Source organism: Aedes albopictus, chromosome 3 (genome assembly GCF_035046485.1).
Source record: "Aedes albopictus strain Foshan chromosome 3, AalbF5, whole genome shotgun sequence".
Classification (NCBI taxonomy): Eukaryota; Metazoa; Arthropoda; class Insecta; order Diptera; family Culicidae; genus Aedes; species Aedes albopictus.
The window spans coordinates 343,958,792-343,982,677 of NC_085138.1; the positions used below are offsets into that span (position 1 = coordinate 343,958,792).

At 44.1% G+C, this 23,886-nt stretch overlaps 2 protein-coding genes across 3 annotated transcripts in view; both read left to right on the forward strand.

Moving 5' to 3' along the window:
- Window positions 1-6,283, forward strand: part of LOC109421953 (coatomer subunit beta') — a 77,637-nt gene extending 71,354 nt beyond the window's left edge. For both annotated transcript variants that reach the window (XM_029865028.2, XM_062843158.1), the window contains exons 10-14: window positions 2,809-2,965; window positions 3,036-3,237; window positions 3,314-3,442; window positions 4,583-4,789; window positions 4,863-6,283. In XM_029865028.2, coding sequence (XP_029720888.2) covers window positions 2,809-2,965; window positions 3,036-3,237; window positions 3,314-3,442; window positions 4,583-4,789; window positions 4,863-4,898 — 731 coding nt within the window. In that variant the 3' untranslated portion in view covers window positions 4,899-6,283. The remainder of the gene's footprint in view (window positions 1-2,808; window positions 2,966-3,035; window positions 3,238-3,313; window positions 3,443-4,582; window positions 4,790-4,862) is intronic.
- Window positions 6,284-17,582: 11,299 nt separating this feature from the next.
- On the forward strand, window positions 17,583-23,851 carry LOC109421952 (uncharacterized; the record flags this gene model as incomplete). The annotated part of the gene is given in 4 exon segments (XM_029865057.2): window positions 17,583-17,859; window positions 17,948-18,502; window positions 18,557-18,686; window positions 23,818-23,851. Coding segments are annotated over 4 exon segments (722 nt in total), but the record flags the coding sequence as incomplete, so codon positions are not given.
- Window positions 23,852-23,886: the final 35 nt, after the last annotated feature.

Below are 23,886 nucleotides of genomic sequence, written 5' to 3' on the forward strand. Positions count from 1 at the left end.
GTGATGGGATTGGCTAGAGAATGTTCTGAAGGGGTTCTCGAAGTTATTGCTGAAGGAATTAGGTATTGGAGAAGTTCCATGAGGAATTTCTGGAGGAACTTCTTCAAGGATTCCTGGAGGAAAACGTGAAGACATTCTTGGAAGATTTCCTAAACAAATTCCAGGAAAAAAAATTGTAAGAGATTCTTGGAAAAAGCGCTGAGGAGGTCTTGAAATCATTCTGGATAAATTTATGGAATACTAGCTGTCCCGGCAAATTTTGTCTTGCCCACTTGGTTTGACAACTGTTGAGCTCATAACGTCACCGCACTCTAGATTGGTTTCATTTCGATCGTGTTGATTTCCTTCCCAGCTCATAGAAAATCAGTTCTTTTTCAATTTTGTTACTTTTCTAGTTGATTTTCGTAACTTTTTATACATATAAACACAGCCACCATGAAAACGAATCGAACCGTGCAAGAGCCATCCTAATCGGTTCAGCCGTTTGTGAGTTTTGTTGCCTCAAAGGGATTTCAAACTCATTTTTATATATATATAGATATAGATAATTCCTTTATACATTCCTGTAGATATTCCTGGTGAGATTCTTGGAGCATTTCCTGGATCAATTTCTAAAAAAAAATTCTGATGGCATTCTTGGAAGATGTTCTGAAGGAATTCAAGTAATTCCGGGAGAAATTTCTGAAGGGATCTATGAAGAAACTTGAGAGATTCTTGCAAGAATTGTTGAAGTATTTCCTGAAAAAAAAAACCAAGCTTAATTCCTGGAAATTCTTGTAGCAATTTCTGAAGAAATTATTGGAACAATTCTTGAATTAAATCCCTAAAGAGATTGCTGAAAAATTCATGATGAGATTGGCTAGAGAACGTTCTGAAGGGGTTATCGAAGTTCTTGCTAAAATAATGGTTGGAGAAGTTCCATGAGGAATTCCTGGAAAAAAATCTGGAAAGATTCCTGAATTAGATCTTTCTTAGAGTGTTTCTAGGAGAAATTTCTGAAGGGGTTTTTGGAGAAAGTCCTGAAAAGATTCCTTGGGGAATTTATGATAAATTCTTGGAACACTTCTGGAGGGATTCCTAAAGGAACTCCTGCTGGGATTGCTGGCGATATTTCTGGAATAATTTCATGAGGGATTTCTGAAGAGATTCCCGAAAGAAAGCCTGGAGGAATTCGCAGAAAATTCTCTTGAGAATTTCCCGTAAAAAATGAGAGATATTCTTGGAGAGATTCCTGAAGGAATTGCTGAAATAATTCATTGAACTACGGATGAACCTGTGCAAAAGTTTACTATGAACTTATCCACCGGTGAACTGAATTCACTCGATCTGAAAATTTCGACACGAGTGGAGAAATTTCCAATCAAGATCCTTAAATTCTGATTGGAATTGGTCCCGCTCTAGTGTCCAAATTCCTTGAATAAAACAAATGTCAAAATCCACTTTTTCTCCCATAAGCTTCAATGAAAAGATAGAGTGGATTTGACGTGTTTGCTTCATCCTAAGTGAACTACTTACCCTGGTCAATAGAATTTTGCATCGAAATTTAACCTCAATTTTCTCCCTGTGAGAGAAGAGAACGACAACGAACGGGAATCAAAACAAACCACCGGAAACTGTCAAAATTCGTGTGGGAAAAAAGAGGACAGGAAGAACGTGAGTGAACCTAGCGTTCATTCGTGACGTCATCGTGCAAAATTCAAAAGACGAGCGCACCGATGAACTGAATTCATCGCGGTCCGAGGGTTTTGACGATTTTCAATCAGAATTGAACAATTCTGATTGAAAATGCCCCGCTCTAGTGTCAAAATTCTCGGACCGCGATGAATTCAGTTCATCGGTGTACTCGTCTATAGGCTTGAGGAGTCAGATGATTGTGGATGAATTTTATGAAGAAAAAAGTATATTTGTCGTTTGGTTCATCCTAGGTGAACCACTTTCCTTTAGCCTATGGACTTATCCACCGATGAACCAAATTCATCGCGGTCCGAGAATTTTGACACTAGAGCGGGGTCTGTTCCAATCAGAATCGTCCAATTCTGATTGGAACGGCCGCGCTCTAGTGTCCAAATTCTCGGACCGCGATGAATTCGGTTCATCGGTGGATAAGTCCATAGACGAGTGCACCGATGAACTGGATTCATCGCAGTCCGAGAATTTTGACACTAGAGCGGGGCCGCTTCCAATCAGAATTGAACAATTCTGATTGGGAATGGCCCCGCTCTAGTGTCAAAATTCTCGGACCGCGATGAATTCAGTTCATCGGTGCACTCGTCTATGTATGCTAGGACGCACTGGACTTATCCACCGATGAACAAAATTCACTCGGTCCGAAAATTTTGACACTAGAGCGGGGCCATTTCCAATCATAATCGTCCAATTCTGATTAGAAACAACCTCACTCTAGAGTCAACCGAGTGAATTCGGTTTATCGCTGGATAAGTCCATAGGATAAAAAATGAATGTGCATAAACTTATCTTTGAGAAAACGTAGATCGACTTTTAAATGTTCATTCCTAGGGATGTTCAATATCTCGAATGATTTTATCTTTCCAAGAGAGCTTTTTCTCATCCTAGAACCGCCACTGATTTCATTGATATGCCACCACCTTCTTACAAATCCCCACGCAGCGTATAGCAAACATATTGCACGCTTAAGTGATCAGATGACACTGAATTAAACGCCAATAAAATCGACACCGACTGGAATCGAAACCATGGGAGGGGGAGGTGAAAATTATTGTAATTGCAATGCAATAAAACTAACGGGACACAACATTTGTTTCGCTTCTTTCCTTTATCTCGCTTCAGGCGACGTCGACATGCTGCGGAATCTGGGCGATAATGGCGTCTCGCAGGGCAAATTCAACATCTCCTTCCTGTCGATGTTCCTGCTGGGCGATCTGGAAAAGTGCTTGGACATTCTCATCCAAACCAATCGGATACCGGAGGCGGCGTTCTTCGCTAGGTGGGTTGGATCTTCTTCGTCTCATCATCTCTGTTACGCTTTACTAACTGATGTGTTATTATCCTGACAGAACCTACCTACCGAACAAGGTGTCCTACGTACTGGACATCTGGCGAACCGAGCTGGCCAAGATCAACGAGAAGGCCGGCCAAAGTTTGGCCGACCCGCAGCAGTACGAGAATCTGTTCCCTGGGTTCTACGATGCGGTCAAGACGCAGCAGTTCCTGCTGCCGGAACGGTCCGCCATGTTGCCGGCCCGAGCCGCCATTGATGTGAGTTGATGATGAGTGTCACCTTAAGAAATTTTGAGGTTTGAAACATGTTTTTTTTATTATTTTCTCCATTCAGGTTCCACTTAACATCGATCGTGATCCGGTGGCGGAAATGAAGCAGGCCGAAAACGAAGGACGGTTCGATTACGATCCGAGTGCTAGCAGCAGTGCGGAAGGGGCGGCCACTGTCAGTGCGACGCAGAGTGTAAGTAGTCATGCCTATATCAAAATTTAATTTAGTAAGAAATGTACCCTCTAGGGGGTATTTTCATTTCTCTGCTAAACAGATTGAGGTTTTCCTTGAACTGTGAACGAAATAACCCCCATTGGGAATTTTATGACTTGTGTACCCTCATCGGGTAATTTAATTGCCTACTTTGTAGATCGAAACCCTTCAGTTTCGTACGGCGGGATGCAAGTTTCAATGCATTAGTCTTTTTTTATGAGGTCCTTAATGACAGTGGCTTTCAACAGAGAATAACATTACTCCGCAGGGGAATTTCGCGTCTTATGAACTTCCAGAGGGACCTATTCACACAGATATATTAACTTTTGAATATCTTTTTCGCCTTAAGATGTGAGTTTTACATGCTTTGAAGTTCGATTTTTAGATCGTATGCGCTGGAACAACAAAAAGAAAATAAAATTACCCCCAGAGGGTATTTCGAAAACATGACGTACCCTCATGGGGTAATTCAACTACTCTACCGAGTAGAATGAATTATTTCATTAATCATTGTATGTACACTGCTCTACAAGCATTGATTCTCAATTGAGAGCAGAATTATCCCCTCAAATATTATGATGGAGAGTGAAATTCTCAGTTTTGTGTATTGGAATCGCTTTCAACAGAGAATAGCATTACTCCGAGGGGGAATTTCGCGTTTTATGAACTCCAGAGGGACACACGGCTATATTTAAGTTTTGAATACCTTTTCCGCCTTAAGATGTGAGTTTTACATGCTTCGAAGTTCGATGTTTAGATCGTAGGCGCAGAAACAACAAAAAGAAAATAAAATTACCCCCAGAGGGTATTTCGAAACAATGGCGCACCCTCATGGGGTAATTCAACTACTCCACCGAGTAGAATGAACTATTTCATTAGTCAATGTATGTTCACTGCTCTACAAGCATTGATTCTCAATTGAGAGCAGAATTATCCCCTCAAATATTATGATGGAGAGTGAAATGTTCAGTTTTGTGTATTAGTATCTGATTCTTCTGTTTGATAAGGACGTCAGTATGTTCCTAAAACTTTCGCATATCATTTTGGTTCACATACACCTGTCTAACGATTAAGCATTTTGTCTCGATTCCAACAAATGTCTCCCTCTAAATCAACCAGAAACCCACATCCACCACCGTGAAGGACAGTTCTGCTGCGCCAGGAGGGCTTCCTCCCACAGAAAGTACCCCTGCCAGTCAGCTACCACCTCCCGCCTCCGCTGCCGTCGCCGCCGCCGCCGCCAACCCGATCAAGCGAAAGAGCTCGCTCGATGACTTCGAATCGGAGATCGAAGCCCTCAATCTGGATGATAATATTGACACTTCGGTAAGTAGTTTTACCTAACATTGTTCTTCTACGTCGTTATATCAAAAACATCTTTCCACCCAAAAAAACGCAGGATGTAAATATAGACGACGATCTGATAAGTGATTGAACAGATGAGAAGAGCAAAGCCGGCAATATGATGAGCGAAAGCGAGAAGGAGAGCATGTTCTCCCTTGCTGAGATCCCTTTTACTAGGCGATAGGAGAGTATATAGAAGTTTATTATAATTAAAGCTAATGGAAGAACATTATGTTAAGAAAAGTAAACAAAAAAAGGAAAATTAAGAAAAAGAAAATGGAACCACTTTGTAAGAGTGGAAATGTGAAAAACACAAAAAAAATTTGTAAGAAGCAATGGATTCTTTCTGTCGGACCTAACTTTTTTTTTTGAAAGACAATTATTTTTCACTAATATCAATCAGTTTCTCTTATTACATGTGCTGATTTTCCTAGCAAATTTTTAAATTTCAAATTCATTCGCACTTTTCCATTTTATAACTTTGCGTATTATTCATCCCTAAAAATGAACTTTCTGTTGGAAACGTTCATTTATAGGGATGTCCAAAACACCCCGTTTAAAATAACACGACGAAAATTTCGAAATTACAAACATTTTTTCTAGAAAACTAGAAGTTTTTTTTTCGCAATGTTTTTGAAATGATTATTTGAGAAATAATGGTCCTCAAACACATAAAACGTAGTCGTTAAGTCTGACAGAAACGATCCGTTGGTGGTGTGCGTGCGCAAACGCGCATAGAACAAGTATTTCAGAATCTACATCTGGTTCGTTGATTTTTCCACAAATGCTATAGTGCGACGCGCCCTGTTGTGGTACAGGAGGCATTTCTAGGTAATGTTATGTAATTCCCCCTCCATAATTTTCCAAACCGTTCGCCGGAAGGTCTGAAGTAGCGACGCAGAACGCGTGATCAAACCTTGTTTTGTCTGTGTGAGTGAGATCGCGAAAAAAAAGAACGAGTGTGATCGATAAAACAAAAGCAAACCACTGAGAATAATGTTGAAACCTACTTTGTTTAATTGCGCTGTCTTCTGGGAATTATTTCCGATATGTTATATCTATACCTTAGTTACTTTAATAGGATACGAATGTATATCTTCAACCTACTTACGATCATAATAGTGGTTTCTGCTTTTAGTGGTGTTGCGTGTACGTACACGCTGCATTACACGAACACCACCTGAGTTACTGGTTGAAAAAAGTAAACAAAGATCAGCTGTTCCCAGCAAAATCAAATGGGCATATTTTCAACCAGTAGATTTGCTTTAGTGTTCGTGACACCGTGCTGCGAAACCACTATTATTATTGGCGATAGTGTTCTTCTCTTTGTTGTACCTCTTGGTATCTATTGCACACATCTCTTGGGACTTCACTAGCAAAGCAAAGCAGACAAAATGAATACCTATAGTTTACTGAAGAGGAAGGCAAGAAGCGAAGGCGACGCTACCAATATAAGAAAAATCAGTATACTACGAACCGGCGAGATGTTGTTCTTACTCTAAGACAGTCCGAACAATCCTAACAGCGACGAAGTTGTTGTGTGAACGATCAACGATCAAAAACGATCAATTCTGACTATACATGTCAATGGTTGCTCCTCCGTGATTGATCTGAACTGGTACCAGTTGCACTGTGATCCAACTGAATAAGGGGCTGGGACATTCCACTTATTCTCAAAGTGCAATTTTAGCAGCTCATGCATTTTTGTTCAATAACGGCGCCGGCCAAGTCCTTATAGTCAGCTGGGAAGGGAAAGGAATGTTAGAGTGTACTGGTTGTTGCTACTAGAGACCGAGAGCACTCTGCGTCCCACAACCCGCACGGACTGGGGTATTTGTTAGACGGAAAGGATGGGAGATCTGGGAGTCACCGTTGGGTCGGTGATGCGATCCATGGATAGGGTTATTTATAGTGTTCGTGATAGATTGTGTGGTGAATAAGGTGAATAAGGTCAAGCGGCACAGCACGCTTTGGTTGCATAACTTACAGGCGTTATATATACACTGTGCTGTGAGTGGAAGTTGGAAGGGAGGGAAACGACTTTTTTCAATTCGTTTCTGGTTCTAGCGATGGCTATGAACATATGAATATACATGAGTTGTATATGTAGAGAAGAGAGAGTGAGAGAAAGTGGATAGAAAGATACAAAGTAGGATGAAAAGGACGGGCCAGGGATTGAACCCATGACCTTCTGCATACGAATCAGAAGCGGTAGCCACTAGACCACCAAGCCCGTCTAACAGCGACGAAGTTGTTGTGTGGGTCAAAAACAATAGTGAGGTCGTTCCATTTTACTATTTTTTTACACTAAACTAGGTTGTTGTCGTTAGATCTGTATCTTTTTTAGCGTTTTCTTCTCTCATATGCTTTATTGATGTTTTTCTACTTTTTACATAGGCTGGAGCATCTAGGTGATTGTGAATAATTTTATCATTGAGAAATAGCTGTTTTTCCTTGTAAGGACTGCTATATCGAAATTCATCGTCTTTCTTCACCATTCATTATTTTCTCTGGCCTTTTTTACTTTGGGATTTCTCTTTTTAGTCTCTTCTCTTGTATACATACATAAGTTCTTTTGATAACACAGCAAATGAATATTTTGCTTTGAATGCCCATGAGTTCCCCTAGGTTTTTCTCTTCGTAAACTTCAGTCAAACAAAAAGCAGACTTTTGGTACATCCTAGGTGAATCTCTTCTCATAGGCGACTGTCACGCTGAGAACCTGAAATCAAATCCCACTCCCGATACTCACTCGTTAAAAAGTGAGTTCTTTCTTCGGAAGGGAAGTAAAGCGTTGGTGAACTAACCCCGCGTTAAAAATCTCGGTAATACCTAATGATAAAAAAAAAATCAATGAAAATGTGGATTTGACGTTTGGTTCATCTTAGGTAAACCACTTCCCTTGGATTATTGAGTTTTACATACAAATTTAACCTCAATTTTCTCCCCGAGAGAGGAAAAAACCACATCGAGATGAACGAGAATGAACCGAACGTTCATTAGTGACGTCATCGTGCAAACGAAGCGGCCCCGCTCTAGTGTCAAAATTCTCGGACCGCGATGAATTCAGTTCATCGGTGCACCCGTCTATAGAATTATCCACTGATGAACCGAATTCATTCGGTTCGAGAATTTTGACACTAGAGCATGGGCTTGAGCGTGGTCGTTTTCAGTCAAAATTGGACGATTCTGATTGGAAATGGTTCCGCTCTTATGTCAAAATTATCTGACAGAGTGAACTCTGTTCATCGGTGGGTAAGTTCATAGGGAAGCTCCCTTGGATGAAACAAATGTCAAAATTACTTTTTCTTTTCATAGAGCCTCTATAGACGAGTTCAAAGATGAACTGAATTCATCGCGGTCCGATAATTTTGACACTAGAGCGGGGCCGCTTCCAATCTGAAGTGCACGATTTCCAATCAGAATTGAACAATTCTGATTGAGAATGACCCCGCTCTAGTGTCAAAATTCTCGAACCGCGATGAATTCAGTTCATCGGTGCACTCATCTATAGGCTAGAGGAATTGGCGTGAATGAGGATGAAGCATCTGTCAAATTTAGCATTTTTTTATATGAAGATCTACTTTTTCTCTTTGTTTAATTCATCCACATTCATCCAGTTCCTCTAGCCTATAGAGGAGCGCCCTCAGATGAACCAAATGTCAAAACCACTTTTTCTTTTCATTTTTTCCTGTTGGGTACATTTTCCACTGCGAGAGCCTCTATGAAAAGAAAAAATGGATTTGACTTTTGGTTCATCCTAGGTGAATCACTTCGTCTGGCCTATGAAAAGAAAAAGTGGATTTGACAATTGATTCACCCCAGGTGAACCACTTCCCCTGGCCTATTCGATTTTGAAAGTTAACATCACAAATGAACGTTCAATCCATGCATGTTTGTTACCGGTGGTTTGGTTGTATGAACCTATCCACCGATTAACCGGTCCGTGAATTTTGACACTAGAGCGGAATCATGTGCATTCAGAATTGTCCAATTCCGATTAGAAACGATCCTGCTCGGATCGAGTGAATTTGGTTCATCGGTGGATAATTCCATAGGGGAGCACCCTTGGATCTGACGTTTGGTTCATCCTAGGTGAACCACTTTTCTTTGCCTATTTTCGAACCGAGTGAACTTAATTCACCAATAGACGAGTGCACCGATGAACTGAATTCATCGCGGTCCGAGAATTTTAACACTAGAGTGGGGCCTTTCCCAATAAGATTTGTGCAATTCTGATTGGAAATCGTTCACTTCTGGTTTAAAGCGGCCCCGTTCTAGTGTCAAAATGTTCGGACCGCGATGAATTCAGTTCATCGGCGCACTGGTATATGGATAAGTTCACAGGACATGAGATGCACCATAGAGGCTCTATGAAAAGAAAAAGTGGTTTTGATATTTGGTTCCAAGAGCGCGCTCCTATAGAAGCGCCCACTTTAGGGCCTGCTACGCAGACTCTTAGGAAGGAACGGGGGGTCTAGCCAAAAACTACGGGTTCTGAAACGGCCAAAATTGAGTCCACATTTATGGACAGCGCCTTATTAACGTTACTGTGAACTAAGAAGTTCATTCGTGAACCACCTGATGAAAAATAGCTTACCCCTTGGTCGGCGAATCGTGTTAACGTCACATCGCAATAGACGCCCTCCTCTCTCTTTGTCTCTCACACTAGTTCCCTTGACTTCTTGCGGATACCTCTGGCTGGTGTTCCTCACTCTCAAAAACTAAAGTTATGTGCGAGTCAATTGCTTTTGTTGACCTTTCCGCTTCTCATGACGAACACTATCATCATTTCTTTCAGGTGCAACTTCAATGCTTAGAAAGCCAACCTCTAAGTGTTGGTACTGCCTTAGCCAGTACTATGTCAAAGTACAATATCTCGCGTATCTGTAGCTCTAGCTTCATAGAGCAACAGAGCCCGACTTCACCTTAATATCCAGCTTTTTAACCGTTTTTTCAGTGTTACGGTCGTTTGCCAATGCATCACGTATGAACCGTTACCGCCGAGTTCCGTCCTTGAATCCCCACGTGCTGGACATTCTACTAGTATGTATTTTACATCTAGTATTTGTCCACATCGCTGACAACAGGCCGTATTACCACCGGATCTGGACCCATGAGGGAGCCGAGTGTGCTCGATTCTCAGCCGAGACGAACAGAACCTTCTGATCTTGAGAACTTGGCGCATCTCTCCGCTCTTGTGTGTCGTTTCCCGGTTACCATGCCAGGCTCTATTCCACGTTTCTCTCCAGGTCCGTCCTAATGAGCGATTGCGGACCTGTAAAAGCCGCGCTGAAGACCGAGATAAAGGCAAGCAAAAAGGCCTGCTTCGAGGGTCTCTGTCAAAGTGCTAATGCTAATCCGTAGGGTGATGCCTACAGGAACGTGATGGCCAAGACGAGAGATGTAATGGCTCCTGTGAATGTCGCGTTATTCACTGGATCAATCCGTTCCCCGCCATCTTAGCAAACTATAGTAGAATCACTTGGCATAATCCGGAATCACACGATGAAGGCGACTTGCTCCTCTCCTCAATGAGGCAGCTTCACCCTGACACCGTCGTCATGGTTCTGGCTGTCATTCATGCTTGCTAGGGGACGGACACGCAAGGGGAATAACAGTAAACTATATTCACACCCCACAGCTCCTACTGAACAATCTCCAGAGATGTTGGAGGTGATCATCGAGGGTTTTTTTTTTCGCGCCATGATCCAAGTCCTTGGCCTCCTTTCGTAGGACAGCCGGGGACTGGGGCTGGCGATGAGGAGATGGAGTTCCGAACCTGGTCTAAAGAGTAGCTATTACTGAGGCTCTCGAGATGTTCAGGTCTGCTATGCAGAAATTCCTGGGCGAGGGAGTTTTCCCAGTTGTTTGGAAGAGGCAGAACCTGGTTCTAAATGTTGCCAAAAGCGGGGAAACCACCCGGAGACCCGTCGTCATATAGACCAAATTATGCTTGATCGACATGGCGGGGAAGATGCTTCATCCTCAATAGAATGTTAAGGCACACCGAGGGTGTAAATGATCTCTTCAGTAGCCAGTTCGGCTTCCGAAAGGGGAGGTCCATCGTAGACGCTATCCTGTCGGTTACAAAAACCGCCAAGATAGCGCTCCAGCGTAAAATAAGGGAGATTCGCTACTGTGCAGTAGTGACTCTGGATGTAAGGAACGCGTTCAATAGCACCAGTTGGCCGGCTATTTCTGATGCGCTCTTGCGTCTGGGGATACCCGGGTACCTGTACAAGATTCTCGGAACTTACTTCCAGAATCGAGTACTAGTTTACGACCCAGTCAATGTCATGTACGACGAGGTGTTGAGGTTGGAGTTCCCGGTGGGGGTGGAGATCGTCAGCTTTGCTGACGACAGTTATACTGTAAGTCTACGATGAATCGATTGAAGAAGTGGAGTTGACTACTGCCCACTCGATCAAGGTTGTGGAGGCGTGGATGAGATCCAGGAAACTGGAGTTGACTCACCACAAAACTGAGGTAGTGGTTGTGAACCACCGAAAGACAAAGCAGTGATCATTGTAGGCGATTGCTTACCTTCGGTAGCCTGCAAAAGAGCCTCCACAGCTATAGTGGCACTGTCCCGGATGATGCCCAATAGCTTTGCGGTGTATGCCAGTAAGCGCAAGCTTCTGGCTAGGTCGCTACGTCCATACTAAGGTATGGCGGCCCGGGCGCTAAGTACCGAAAGCTACCACCGTGGTAAGCTGGAAAGTAGTTATAGGCTGATGTGCCTGAGGATTGCGTGCGCGTACCGTATCGTGTCACACGGTGCGCTCTGCGGCATCACTGGTATGACGCCTATTGGTCAAATGGCAGCGCGCGTGGGACAGTTCCACCAAAGGCAGGCGGACCCATAGGTTTATCCCGAGGATAGATAGTTGGACAGGCGCCATGGAAAAGTAACATTCCACTCAACTCAGGTCTTTTCAGGCCATGGTTGCTTCCGACAGACCAGTATCTGCATCGTGTCGATCATGCAGGTTTTTCCGAATGTCCGGTTTGTGCGTGTTTAGTGGAAACGGCGGAACACCATTTGTTCGTGTGCCCGCGTTTCCGCACAATGCGTGACCGCATGCTTGCCACATGCGAGGAGGATACAACTCCGGACAATCTTGTCCAGAGGATGTGTAGTTTGGCTGGAATGCCGTTTCAACGAATATCACCACATCGTCTTGGAGCTACAGAGGAAGTAGCGCGTGGACTCGGAGAATGGCTAGTGCATACGAGATACAAGAGGTGGTCCAAGGGTTCGGAGTCGGCTACGTAGGTCATACCGGTGCCCTGCGATCGAAATCGACCCTTACAGCGATTAAGTGGCCGCGGGTAGAACATCCAGACCAAGGTGACAGCCTACGATGTGTAGAGTGACCTTGAAGATATCAACACGAATAAAGATGTCTGTTGCAATCAGACACTGCACGACTGCACTGTTATGGAAATAGTTTGGCGATATTTCCGATGAAGAAGGGATCTTTTTTCAGCTGTTCGATGACATCGTACGGCAATTCAAGAACACTGTACCAACAGTCTTTAGTCCTGTTCCATGAAGTAGGTTGAACATTGTTGAAGTTGCTGTATCCTGCTGTTACCCATTTCTTGACGAATTGGTATAAGAGCAGAATGCTGCAACTTCAACAATGTTCATCCTACTTCATTGAATAGGTCCTTTGTTTAGCCCTCTTCGACGACACCTATGGGACCTATAGTGGTTTTTGCTTTTAGTAGTGTTGCGTGTACGTACACGCTGCATTACACGAACACCACCTAAGTTACTGATTGAAAATAGTAAACAAAGATCAGCTGTTCCCAGCAAAATCAAATGGGCATATTTTCAACCAGTAGATTTGCATTAGGGCCTGTCCATAAACTACGTAGACTCTTAGGGGGGGACGGGGGGGTCTGGTCAAAGTCTACGCTCCATACAAATTTCGAAAATTTTGTATGAACAAAAATCTACGGTGGGGGAGGGGGGGGTCTGAAATGACCCAAAGCGTGCTCGAAGATCTTTGAAATCGTGATGAATAATGTGTTGTTCACTTCTTGCAAACATTACATCTCTGTGGACCAACACGGATTCTATCCCAAAAGATCCACTTCCACAAATCTCGTTCAGTTCACCTCTTTTTGCCTGCGGCACATGGACTCCGGAATGCAGGTCGATACTGTATATACAGACTTGAAATCTGCCTTTGATCGCGTAGACCACGGGATATTGCTTGCACGGCTGAGGAAACTGGGGCTTTCTGACGATCTCGTTCGCTGGTTAAAATCATATCTAACAGATCGAAGGCTCGTCGTCAAAATCGGACTGGAAACATCGGAACCATTTTCGAACTTGTCTGGAGTTCCACAAGGCAGCAATTTGGGGCCATTACTGTTTTCCGTATTCCTAAATGATCTATCCAGCGTGCTTCCACCAGGAATACGTCTGTTTTTCGCAGACGACGTAAAGCTATACATGCTGATTCGCTGCCTCCAAGATTGTGCACAACTACAGCTGTCAGTTCAGTCCTTCGTCCAGTGGTGTACTACTAACTTACTGACGGTGAGTCTTCAAAAGTGCCAAGTTATATCCTTCCATCGCAAACGAACACCAATTACATATGCGTATATCATCGTCGATCAACCACTGGCACGTGTGACTGAGGTACGTGATTTAGGCGTGATTCTGGACGCTGCGATCTCTCTCCGAACGCACCGACGTGACAGTGGTGTTTCAAAAGTGTCCCCCCTAAATTTAACGGTCGTCCAGCAAAGCGAGCGAACGCTTCTGTCAAATCAGCACAGGCGCGAACCTTTTCCTATATGAATACACGGGGGTTTTGAGTCAAACTATCAAAACAACGCGAACTGTTATAGAGGAGGCGGTAGTGTTCGGCTATTTTCCATCATGGCGTCGGGGACAACAAATTTGAATTTGTTTGTTCTAGCTGTCACGTCGGTTCGTCGGTGCTATAACGATATAATCTCCAGAGCAAACAGGCAGCTCGGGTTCATGTTCAGAATAGCCGACGAATTCCGTGACCCTCTATGTTTACGATCACTGTACTGTGCATTGGTCCGATCCATTCTTGAATCGAATGTTGTTGTATGGTGTCCGTATCAGTCCACCTGGATTTATAGAATTGAAACGGTACAACGAAAATTTGTGAGATACGCCCTCCGTAATCTACCATGGCGGGACCGCATCAATCTCCCAAGCTACGAAGACCGCTGCAGATTGCTCGGGATCGAAACTCTTGAGCAGAGAAGGAAGCACACTCAAGCTGTTTTCGTGGCAAAAATTCTGTTGGGCGAGTTGGAAACTAGTCAACATCTATGCTCCAACGCGAGTGCTTCGTCAACGCGACTTTTTGTTACTCGGTTCATGTCGGAGATATTCAACCATGAGTACGAGCTGTTCGATTTCAACACTTCTGCCAGCGCATTCAAACGAAGGCTCCAGGAAAGTCATCGATAGTGAAGAAGCTGGTCAAACGCTACGCAATGCGCAATTGACTTTGTATGTGTGTGAGTTTTTGTATTATTTGTAATGATTTTAGATATTTATTGTTTGTGGTTTTTAATTATTTAGTTCTTAAGCCCTCTTGTATATATGTATAGTAATATTGTAAACCCGTAAAAGATGTAGGGTTTTTATGCCTTTTTGAGTGAGCCGAGTGATGTGGGCAACTCAAAAAGGCTTTTCCCTGCCAGGCTTCATTAAGGCTTAATGCCCGATGAAGGTCAATAAATAAAATAAATAAAATGAGTCTACGTAGTTTATGGACAGCGCCTTAGTGTTCGTGACACCGCGCTGCGAAACCACTATAGAGATAAGTGACATTTCAACACACGAACACTAGCGCAAATTTTTCCTCACACAAATGTGCACGCCGATTGAAAGGCTATTCAAATTGCATATGCAAATATTACCCAATCGAATTGGGTAAAACGGGTAAATAATGATAAAACTAACGTCCGGAGCAAGAGTGCAAATATTTTCCTCGCAGTTTCACAACTACATCTACAAAAAAGGCACGCATACATTTGAACATGATTACCACTATACGTGAGAACAAAAGATGCTTACAAAGTTCTTACAGATACACTGAAAAAAAGGACATGGTAATTTTGACTGTATCGAGGGTGAAATTAAAACAACTTTACTACTTGATTTTGGTAGACCATAATTCGTACTTAAACTTACCACGGAGAGGGTTCAATTTACCATGCCTGTTTTTGTTTATGTTCCGTGGTATTTTCGACCATATATTTTAGTGCCTTTCACTATGTGCATTAATAATCAGCATAGTAATTGCTACCATAGCCCGTGTAGTTGCCGGCTTAGAATAGCACTACGGACCACCTGTTCCGGGGGTAAAAGTCCACCAAACAGGTAACCCCAATCCAAGGTGTCAGGCGACCCGTGCTGAGGGATGAATGGTTGAGGGGGTTTAAAATATGCTCGATCTTTAACGGAGCCCGTAGCGTGGGTAAGATCACCTTTTTGGGTTGCGTTGCGGCGAAAGATCTACCAAACCGAACCCTAGTTCTAACTGCTTCCAGCTAGTGGAGCAGCAAATTTGAGTAATCAAAGGAAAACACTTTGGTCCTTATTACATTTTACACCTTGTTGAAAGTGATAGGTCTCGGTTTTAGGTGTGGCCGAGATGGATCTTGAAACAAGGAAAAATGGGTTAGTATTCCTAATCTTTTATTCGGTGTTCACTGGTTTGAAACAGAAAGGACTAGGGTTCCGATGCATGGTCAATATCGGTATCATTTCTTGACGTTCTCGTTAAGGGATCAGATTTTGACTGAAAAAGGAGCGTGTTAAAAGCGGAACCTATAAATCAGAATCCTTCCTTGCGATTATGTTGAAAATGACTACTGTAACAAAACCGAATACTTTATAACTTCTCAATGGTGATAAAGTAATACGACATGCACTATACAAAGGACACGGGGTATACCACAATAGATCAAAATATTGGTCGCAGTGGTTATGTTCCGAACAGAGAAAAAAAAAATTGCTACCATCAAAATTGTGTTTTTAGTATTTTTAACCATTCGTGTGGTTGGATTCTGGTATCGGTAGTTTCGGTTTTATTTATGAATTTCGCCAAATAAATAATAACAAAATTGATGTTTTATTCAACACAAACATAATGATAGATGAATATTCGGACACATCTGAAATATCAGTATGTACTCCTTACATGGATTTAAATATCAATCTGCTTCAGTTCTCGCTTTAGTTCGCCATGGCTGCATCATTAGACCGAACACCGGAACGTCGAAAGGGCTTCAACGGATGTTGCATTTTTTGAGCTGGATCGGTCCGAGATTACTGGAATACCACCACTTAAAACAAGCAGCTTTACGCGCTACAGCGGCGAGTTCTGTCATTGTAAATAACGCTTGTTTTCACTCTCGCTGGTGCACCATAAACTAATCCCACTGATGGTTTCAGCAAATTTGGGAACATGGAAGAATAGTTTAGGTTAGGGCGTACGAACCATACATATTGTTGCCTTTTGCATATTGTTGCCGGATATCAAAATTAGCATCCACAGCAACTTGTCCTGGCATGTACACTATACCCGAGCCGACATCTTCTCCTCGATCTCCTCCCGGGTTTAGCCGTGCAAAGCCTGATAAACTTCCGGCAATAACACCAGTGTTAAACATCAGATCTTTCTGATTTCCTGTACGTCCGGAACTCAATAGACGCAAAAGCCAAGAAATTTTCAACTCATATGCACACAGTTAAACTAAAATTTAACTTACTAAAAATCTGTAGATATTTCGGAAGCGGAACAAAAATTGTCAACTTGTAAAAAGTTGAGTTCAAGTAGCCAAAATTGTTGATAATACTTATATTTAAGGTTACTATCAACATAGTGGGGAATAATATAAAAATGGTCAAATATAACAGAAGTAAATCATTTAACTTGACTATTTTCCATAGTTATGGTTACTATGCGACGAAACGTCAAAGCATAGTAATCGTTACCATTTATTAGTACACTTGACAAAATTAATAGATGATTTAACTATTTTTGAGCATGGTGAAAATAAATACGGCTGCATCGTTGCCCATACTATAATATTTTTCTCAGTGTAGATTAACACGGGAAATCTGAACACAAACCACTACCACACAGGAATTTGGATTGGTCAATATTCAAAATTTTGTGGGTTTGTTTCCAAAGTTTGTTTCCAAAGAGGCGAGTCGACGAGTTAGCTTGATTGCGCAGTAAAGACGTATCAATGGTGATGGCAACGCTACCCTGGATGGTTTTCGGTGAGTTTCTTCTAATTATTACTGCAACAAATTAAGCTAAATACGTAGCAGTTTAGAAGATTATTTTTGAAGCAGGAAGTGTGTTTGCTATATTGCTCGTTGTGAAGATTTATAGATTCCGACGCAAATAAATGATTAGGCTCATTTTCAGCGTAGGTGCGTTATAAATGTTTGTTTACAATGCAAAACTATCACCAAATGTGTGCCTAACAACACAGCGTAAAATATTCTCCAGGACGCGGTCTGGTTTTATATCTGTGGGCCCACGCAAGAAAAATCCACGCAACTAATTTTCGCGCAGGAGTCTAAACAGGTGGAATCTCCGCAATATTTTCTAGTTTATTTGTTCTCAATGGTTCAAATTGTTCCCAGAAGACGGACAGAGGGCTAATAAGATGTTCCGCGTGACATATGCGCATCGCTGGCAACTCTTCCCGCGCTCCCAGCAGAGATTATGACAATCCGTTTGTCAAAACTTTGCCAAAACAACATCATCGCCAGTTCTGTTCTGCCACTGGTTCTAGTCTGGTCGTCCGTCAACCGCAGTCTTGTGTGTTCAGGTGAAAAATGACTACACGAAAGTGAGGAAAACTCGTCTCCTGGCTGAATCCCGATCGGGGATTATCATTACTGCTTTGGGAAGAAGCGAGAAAAAAATCAATAAAAAGAGTGATTGCAGTAAGCTCACCCCGCGCGGAACTGATAAGCGCGATTTTGGACTGGATATAACAGCGCGCGGTCCAACACTATGGTAAGTGACACACGAGCCTTGGGGGATACAATTATCGATCATAGCTCAGGCGGACTAATGTTTGTGTGGTAATGTTTTTAATTGACAGGATGGTGGCAAGGATGACTCGCCCAGCAAGGGCAGCAGCGGTGGTCCGCAGACGGAGAAAGAACGAAGCAAAAGCAATCTGAACCTGACGGCGGACGAGCTGAAAGAGGAAGGTAACAAGTGTGTCAAGGCGGGGAACTTTACCGAGGCGATCCTGCACTACACGCACGCCATCAAGCTCAGTCCGAACGATGCGATCCTGTACAGCAATCGGTCGCTGGCGTTCCTCAAACAGCAGCAGTACTACTACGCGAACGAGGATGCCGATTCGGCCATAGCGTTGAATCCGACCTGGGCCAAGGGTTACTACCGGAAGGCGGAGGTGCACATGGGTGTGGGGCAGTACGATACGGCACTGTTGTCGTATGGGAAGGCGCTGCAGTTGCAGCCGCAGGACATGGGCATCATTCAGGCAGCGAGGAAGGCAGCCGAATTGAGCAACCGGGACATCGAGCAGGAGAAGCGAACGCCGGTGATGGGAGCCGGGATTGGGTGCGTCGTGGGGTTGTGCATTGTGTTCGCCGATATGTTGCTGACGGAGACGCCGACGATAAAGGTATGAGGATGTTTAGGAAAGTTGATGATTTGACTTAAATTGTTTTCGTTTCAGTACACTGCACTGATGGTGCTGGTGGTGTTGGTTGTGGCCGCAATTGGATTCGGAATAGCTAAGATGATTCGATACTACACCAAGCTGCAACGCAAAGGGCTGCTGGATCCGCCCGTAAATCTGCTTGAAGGTATGTATTCCGTGTCAATTAACTTTCTTTTCAGCCTGCCTGCCTGTTCTGCCAAATCTCTCTATGAAAGACTCATTGCTATTGTGACTTTGAAGCAGAGCTTCAGTGCTAGTTGAATTCTCTTCTTAGAAGGGAGCTGCCGTAGCGACAGATTCGAATTATTAGATCTGGTGGAAAACGGAGATCGCTGGGGGTTCGTTGATTTCACAGAAAAAATGCTCGCCTTAGAAAGAGGCAGCCTTAGCGGAAGTTACGTTCTACTGCATACGGTGGACAGAGAAGCTCGCCTCAGAATAGATTCACAGTAAAAATCTCGCCCAAGGAAGGCTCTATAACCACAGTTGTTAAGGCGTGGGCACAGAGAAACAACATTTAAACTCGAACGTAAATACGTTAAAATCGTGTGTAAAGGATTTTAGTGTACCTGAACGCCTCCAACGACTGCCCGACATATAAACTTGATTTGACCATACGATGGCAGAGTCCAAAAACGGCGAAAACTGGGAACAAAAATGACAACGCGACAATGTAAGTGATCAGATGCTAGCGCCACGCAATGGGAGCGTAACGGCATACTCTTATATGACCATTACAAAGTTTTACATAAGGCAAAAAGCAAAGATAGACGTCTGTTCTCTGTGGCGTGGGTATTCAGCATGGTCATGCTGGAGAATGACGGGTTCAATTCCCCGTCGGTCCAAGAACTTTTTGTAAAGGAAATTTGCTTTACTTTCTTGGGAGTAGAGTAGCTTTGTGCCAAGCTTTGTGCCTGCCGCATAATATATACATGTAAAATGATCATTAACAGACAAAACTCTTAGTTAATAACTGTGGAAGTGCTCGTAGAACATCAAGCTCAGAGAACCAGGCTTTATCCCACAGTGGACGTTACGCCAAGAAGAAGAAACTCGCCCAAGAGAAAGTACTCATTTCAAGCAGTTGTAACAATGGATTCATTAGATTCAAACAAAATAGCTTACTCATGCGCGCATCCAAGCAACGGAAGATTTGATGTATTAGACCCGGTGGAAATACGAATCCCAACAAACATCTTAAGCAAACTTTAACAAAAGAAACTATTATTCAGCTAGTTCTATTACTTGGGATCTTGCTTAAACAATATAGAAAATAGCTCGTCCAAGAAGGGAGCAGCTCTAGCGAAAGATTCGATCTACTTGACTCGATGTATATAGAAGTTCGTCTTAGAGAAGAGAACATCCATAGCGATGCATAGGCCAGATCAACAAACAAAAACTCACTTCAGAAGGAAGTAGACATAGCGAAAGATTCGATAAATTCAACTCGGTAGAAAAAAGCTCGCCTTACACGCAGCTGTACCGATGGATTCGTTGAATTCACAGTAAACAAATCGCCACAGAAAGCAGCAACCGTGGAACAGAGGACGGTTCAAACTATTTGAAAAATAAAGTCGCCTTAGAAGCGATAATAAACACCTCAAATTAGCAATCAATCTGAAGTACAGCACTTGGCGACGAGGATTAACCACGAATTGATCAATTTGGAAGAAGAGCTGCAGTTCCAAGGTCTAAGATGGAAGAACTGTATGACCAACAGGTTCTGCGGCAAAACCAGCAGATGGTGCAGCAAAACGTTCGTTTGTCCAGATGATGGAACGTTTCGGCTTTCAAGAGAGCGGTTCCATTCGGCCATCGAGCAATTCATCTTAGAATTTTTGGCATTAAACATCAAGGATTTTGTCTACGATCCGCTGGTACAGGAAATACGAAGACTTCTTCCTCAAGGACGGAGCAAACTTGGACGATGCAGCTTCAGTTCGGTTACCTTAACGAAGCCTCAGGGTAACGGTCCATTACTAGTACGTCAACTTTGTCTTCCCTAAGCACCCTTGAGATTTTTTGTTCGGAGAAACAGTGAAGAAGTTGAAAGAGTGCTTCAGTACCCGAATCTCTTTGTTCAGCAAGCGGTACAAGTGTTTCCAGATCACTAAAAACGAATCGGACGACTTTCTGACGTATGCCACCGTTCCAACCCGTGCTGTAAAGATTTCGAGCTCAACAAAATTGCGGAGGACTAATTTAAAAGTCTGATCTTGTCTGTGGACTGCAATCATCCAAGGACGATGACATCCGGACGAGACTTTTGTCCAACACAGAAGGTGAATGCTCACTGGAGTTTCTCGTTAACAAGAACCAACGCCTACAGAACCTTAAGCACGATACGGCCAGAAACAGAGGAAACCGGTAAGCTCAATCTGGATATCCCAGCAGATCAAGCCCCGACCGTTCGCAACCGGTTCTAAGGAGATGAAAAAAAGGCACGGTAAAGGCTGGGTATGCTGCGCAATTCAGATCCCATTGTGATTTACTAGCCTCTGCCCAGCAACTCCTATCCTTACCCTTGTGGTACCGGCTGGAAACTATGAGCAACCTTAGGGAAGATCGGGTAACCAACCCCAGTGGGAACTTTGGTCATAGGCTGACAGGGAAGGGGGGTTTGCTTCGGCAAACCTGAGCGTTTGTTCTCCAGGAGAAGCGGCTCACAACAGCGTCTGATCCCCATGTTAGGGGCGGCTGATCTACGTCCGAGTGCCAGGGAAGGACTCTAAGCTCAACTGTGCACTATGGTCCTCCGGAAAGTAGGGGGTTAGTGTCAGGCCCTAGGAGCCAGCCGTAAAAAACGTTGTAACGGAAAATCAGCAACAGAATAATACGAACCGAGACCAACGGCAACGACCCCAGCGAACAAAATGGACTTGCGATTGGAAACTCGGTACGTGCAACTGCCGATCTCTCAATTTCATTGGCAGAACCCGCATACTCGCTGATCTACTGAAGGACCGCGGGTTCGGCATCGTAGCGCTGCAGGAGGTGCGTTGGACAGGATCCATGGTGCGAACGTTTAGAAGTAAGCGGCAACACACGCGAGCTGGGAACAGCTTTCATCGTGATGGGTGATATGCAGAGGCGCGTGATCGGTTGGTGGCCGATCGACGAAAGAATGTGCAGGTTGAGGATCAAGGGCTGATTCTTTAACTTCAGCATAATAAACGTGCACAGCCCACACTCCGGAAGTACTGATGAAGACAAGGACGCATTTTACGCGCAGCTCGAACGCGAGTACGATCGCTGCCCAAGCAACGACGTCAAGATCATCATAAGAGATTTGAACGCTCAGGTAGGCCAGGATGAGGAATTCAGACCGACGATTGGTAAATTCAGCGCCCACCAGCAGACGAATGAAAACGGCCTACGATTCATTGATTTCGCCGCCTCCAAAAATATGGCCATACGTAGCACCTTTTTCCAACACAGCCTCCCTTATCGTTACACCTGGAGATCACCACAGCAGACGGAATCTCAAATCGACCACGTTCTGTTTGACGGACGGCACTTCTCCGACATTATCAACGTCAGGACCTATCGTGGCGCCAACATCGACTCCGACCACTATCTGGTGATGGTCAAACTGCGCCCAAAACTCTCCGTCATCAACAATATACGGTACCGGCGACCGCCACGGTACAACCTAGAGCGACTGAAGCAACCGGATGTCGCCTCAGCATACGCGCAGAATCTCGAGGCCGCGTTGCCAGATGAGGGCGAGCTCGATGAGGCCCCTCTAGAGGACTGCTGGAGTACAGTGAAAGCAGCCATCAACGACGCAGCCGAGAGCACCATCGGGTACGTGGAACGGAATCGACGGAACGAATGGTTCGACGAAGAGTGCAGAACGGTTTTGGAGGAGAAGAACGCAGCGAGGGCGGTAATGCTGCAGCAAGGGACTCGACAGAACGTGGAACGTTACAAACAGAAGCGGAAACAGCAGACCCGCCTCTTTCGGGAGAAAAAGCGCCGCCTGGAAGAAGCGGAGTTTGAAGAAATGGAACTGCTGTGCCGTTCCCAAGAAACACGATCAGAAGCTCAACGCATCCCGCAACGGCTTCGTGCCGCGAGCCGAAATATGCAGGGATAAAGACGGATGCCTCTTGACGGACGGACGTGAGGTGATCGAAAGGTGGAAGCAGTACTTCGATCAGCACCTGAACGGCGTGGAGAACGTAAGCACGGGAGCCCACGGCAACGGAGGAAACGACGACGCCAGTGCAGCGGAGGACGGAAATGAACCAACTCCCACGCTGAGGGAAGTTAAGGATGCCATTCACCAGCTCAAAACCAACAAAGCAGCTGATAAGGATGGTATCACAGCTGAACTCATCAAGACGGGCTCAGAAAAGTTGGCCACCTGTCTGCATCGGCTGATAGTCAGGATCTGGGAAATCGAACAGCTATCGGAGGAGTGGAAGGAAGGGGTAATCTGCCCCATTCACAAGAAAGGCGACCATTTGGAATGCGAGAACTTCAGAGCGATCACCATTTTAAATGCTGCCTACAAAGTGCTATCCCAGATCATCTTCCATCGTCTGTCACCTAAATCAAATGAGTTCGTGGGAAGTTATCAAGCCGGCTTCGTCGACGGTCGGTCAACAACGAACCAGGTCTTCACCGTACGGCAAATCCTCCAGAAATGCCGTGAATACCAGGTCCCACCGCATCACCTGTTCATCGACTTCAAAGCGGCATACGACAGTTATGGAAAATCATGGGTGAAAACGGCTTTTCTGGGAAGCTGACTAGACTGATTAAAGCAACGATGGACGGTGTGCAAAACTGCGTAAGGATTTCGGGTGAACTATCTAGTTCATTCGAATCTCGTCGGGGACTGCGACAAGGTGATGGACTCTCATGCCTTCTCTTCAACATCGCTCTGGAAGGTGTAATGCGACGAGTCGGGCTCAACAGCCGAGGAACGATTTTCATAAAATCCGGTCAATTTGTGTGCTTCAACGTTCAGCTACAACCGGCCTTGGAGAGTTCAGTTGCTTTCCTTCTGGCTCTGGCTCGTAGAACGTGGGAATCATCAAGGACACTGTGGTTGCCAATCATCGGCGGATTTTGTACTGGGTGTTTCCGTGAAACTCAACCTTTAGCCCAGCTCTTAAAAGGTGATATCCAAAAATCTCTTTCAAGAATATTAGGTATCATAGTGGCTCAGAGTTAGGTGCTCTTTTGAGTAAAATTAAAAAATCAATATTTTTTCTAAATTTAAAAATCCAATTGTCTTTTCCGTCTTCTTTTTCGTCCAATTCCAGATTTCCAATCTACCAAAGACGCCGAAGAGATGGATAACGGTGCCGCCGGAGGTGAACAGAAGCCGCCAC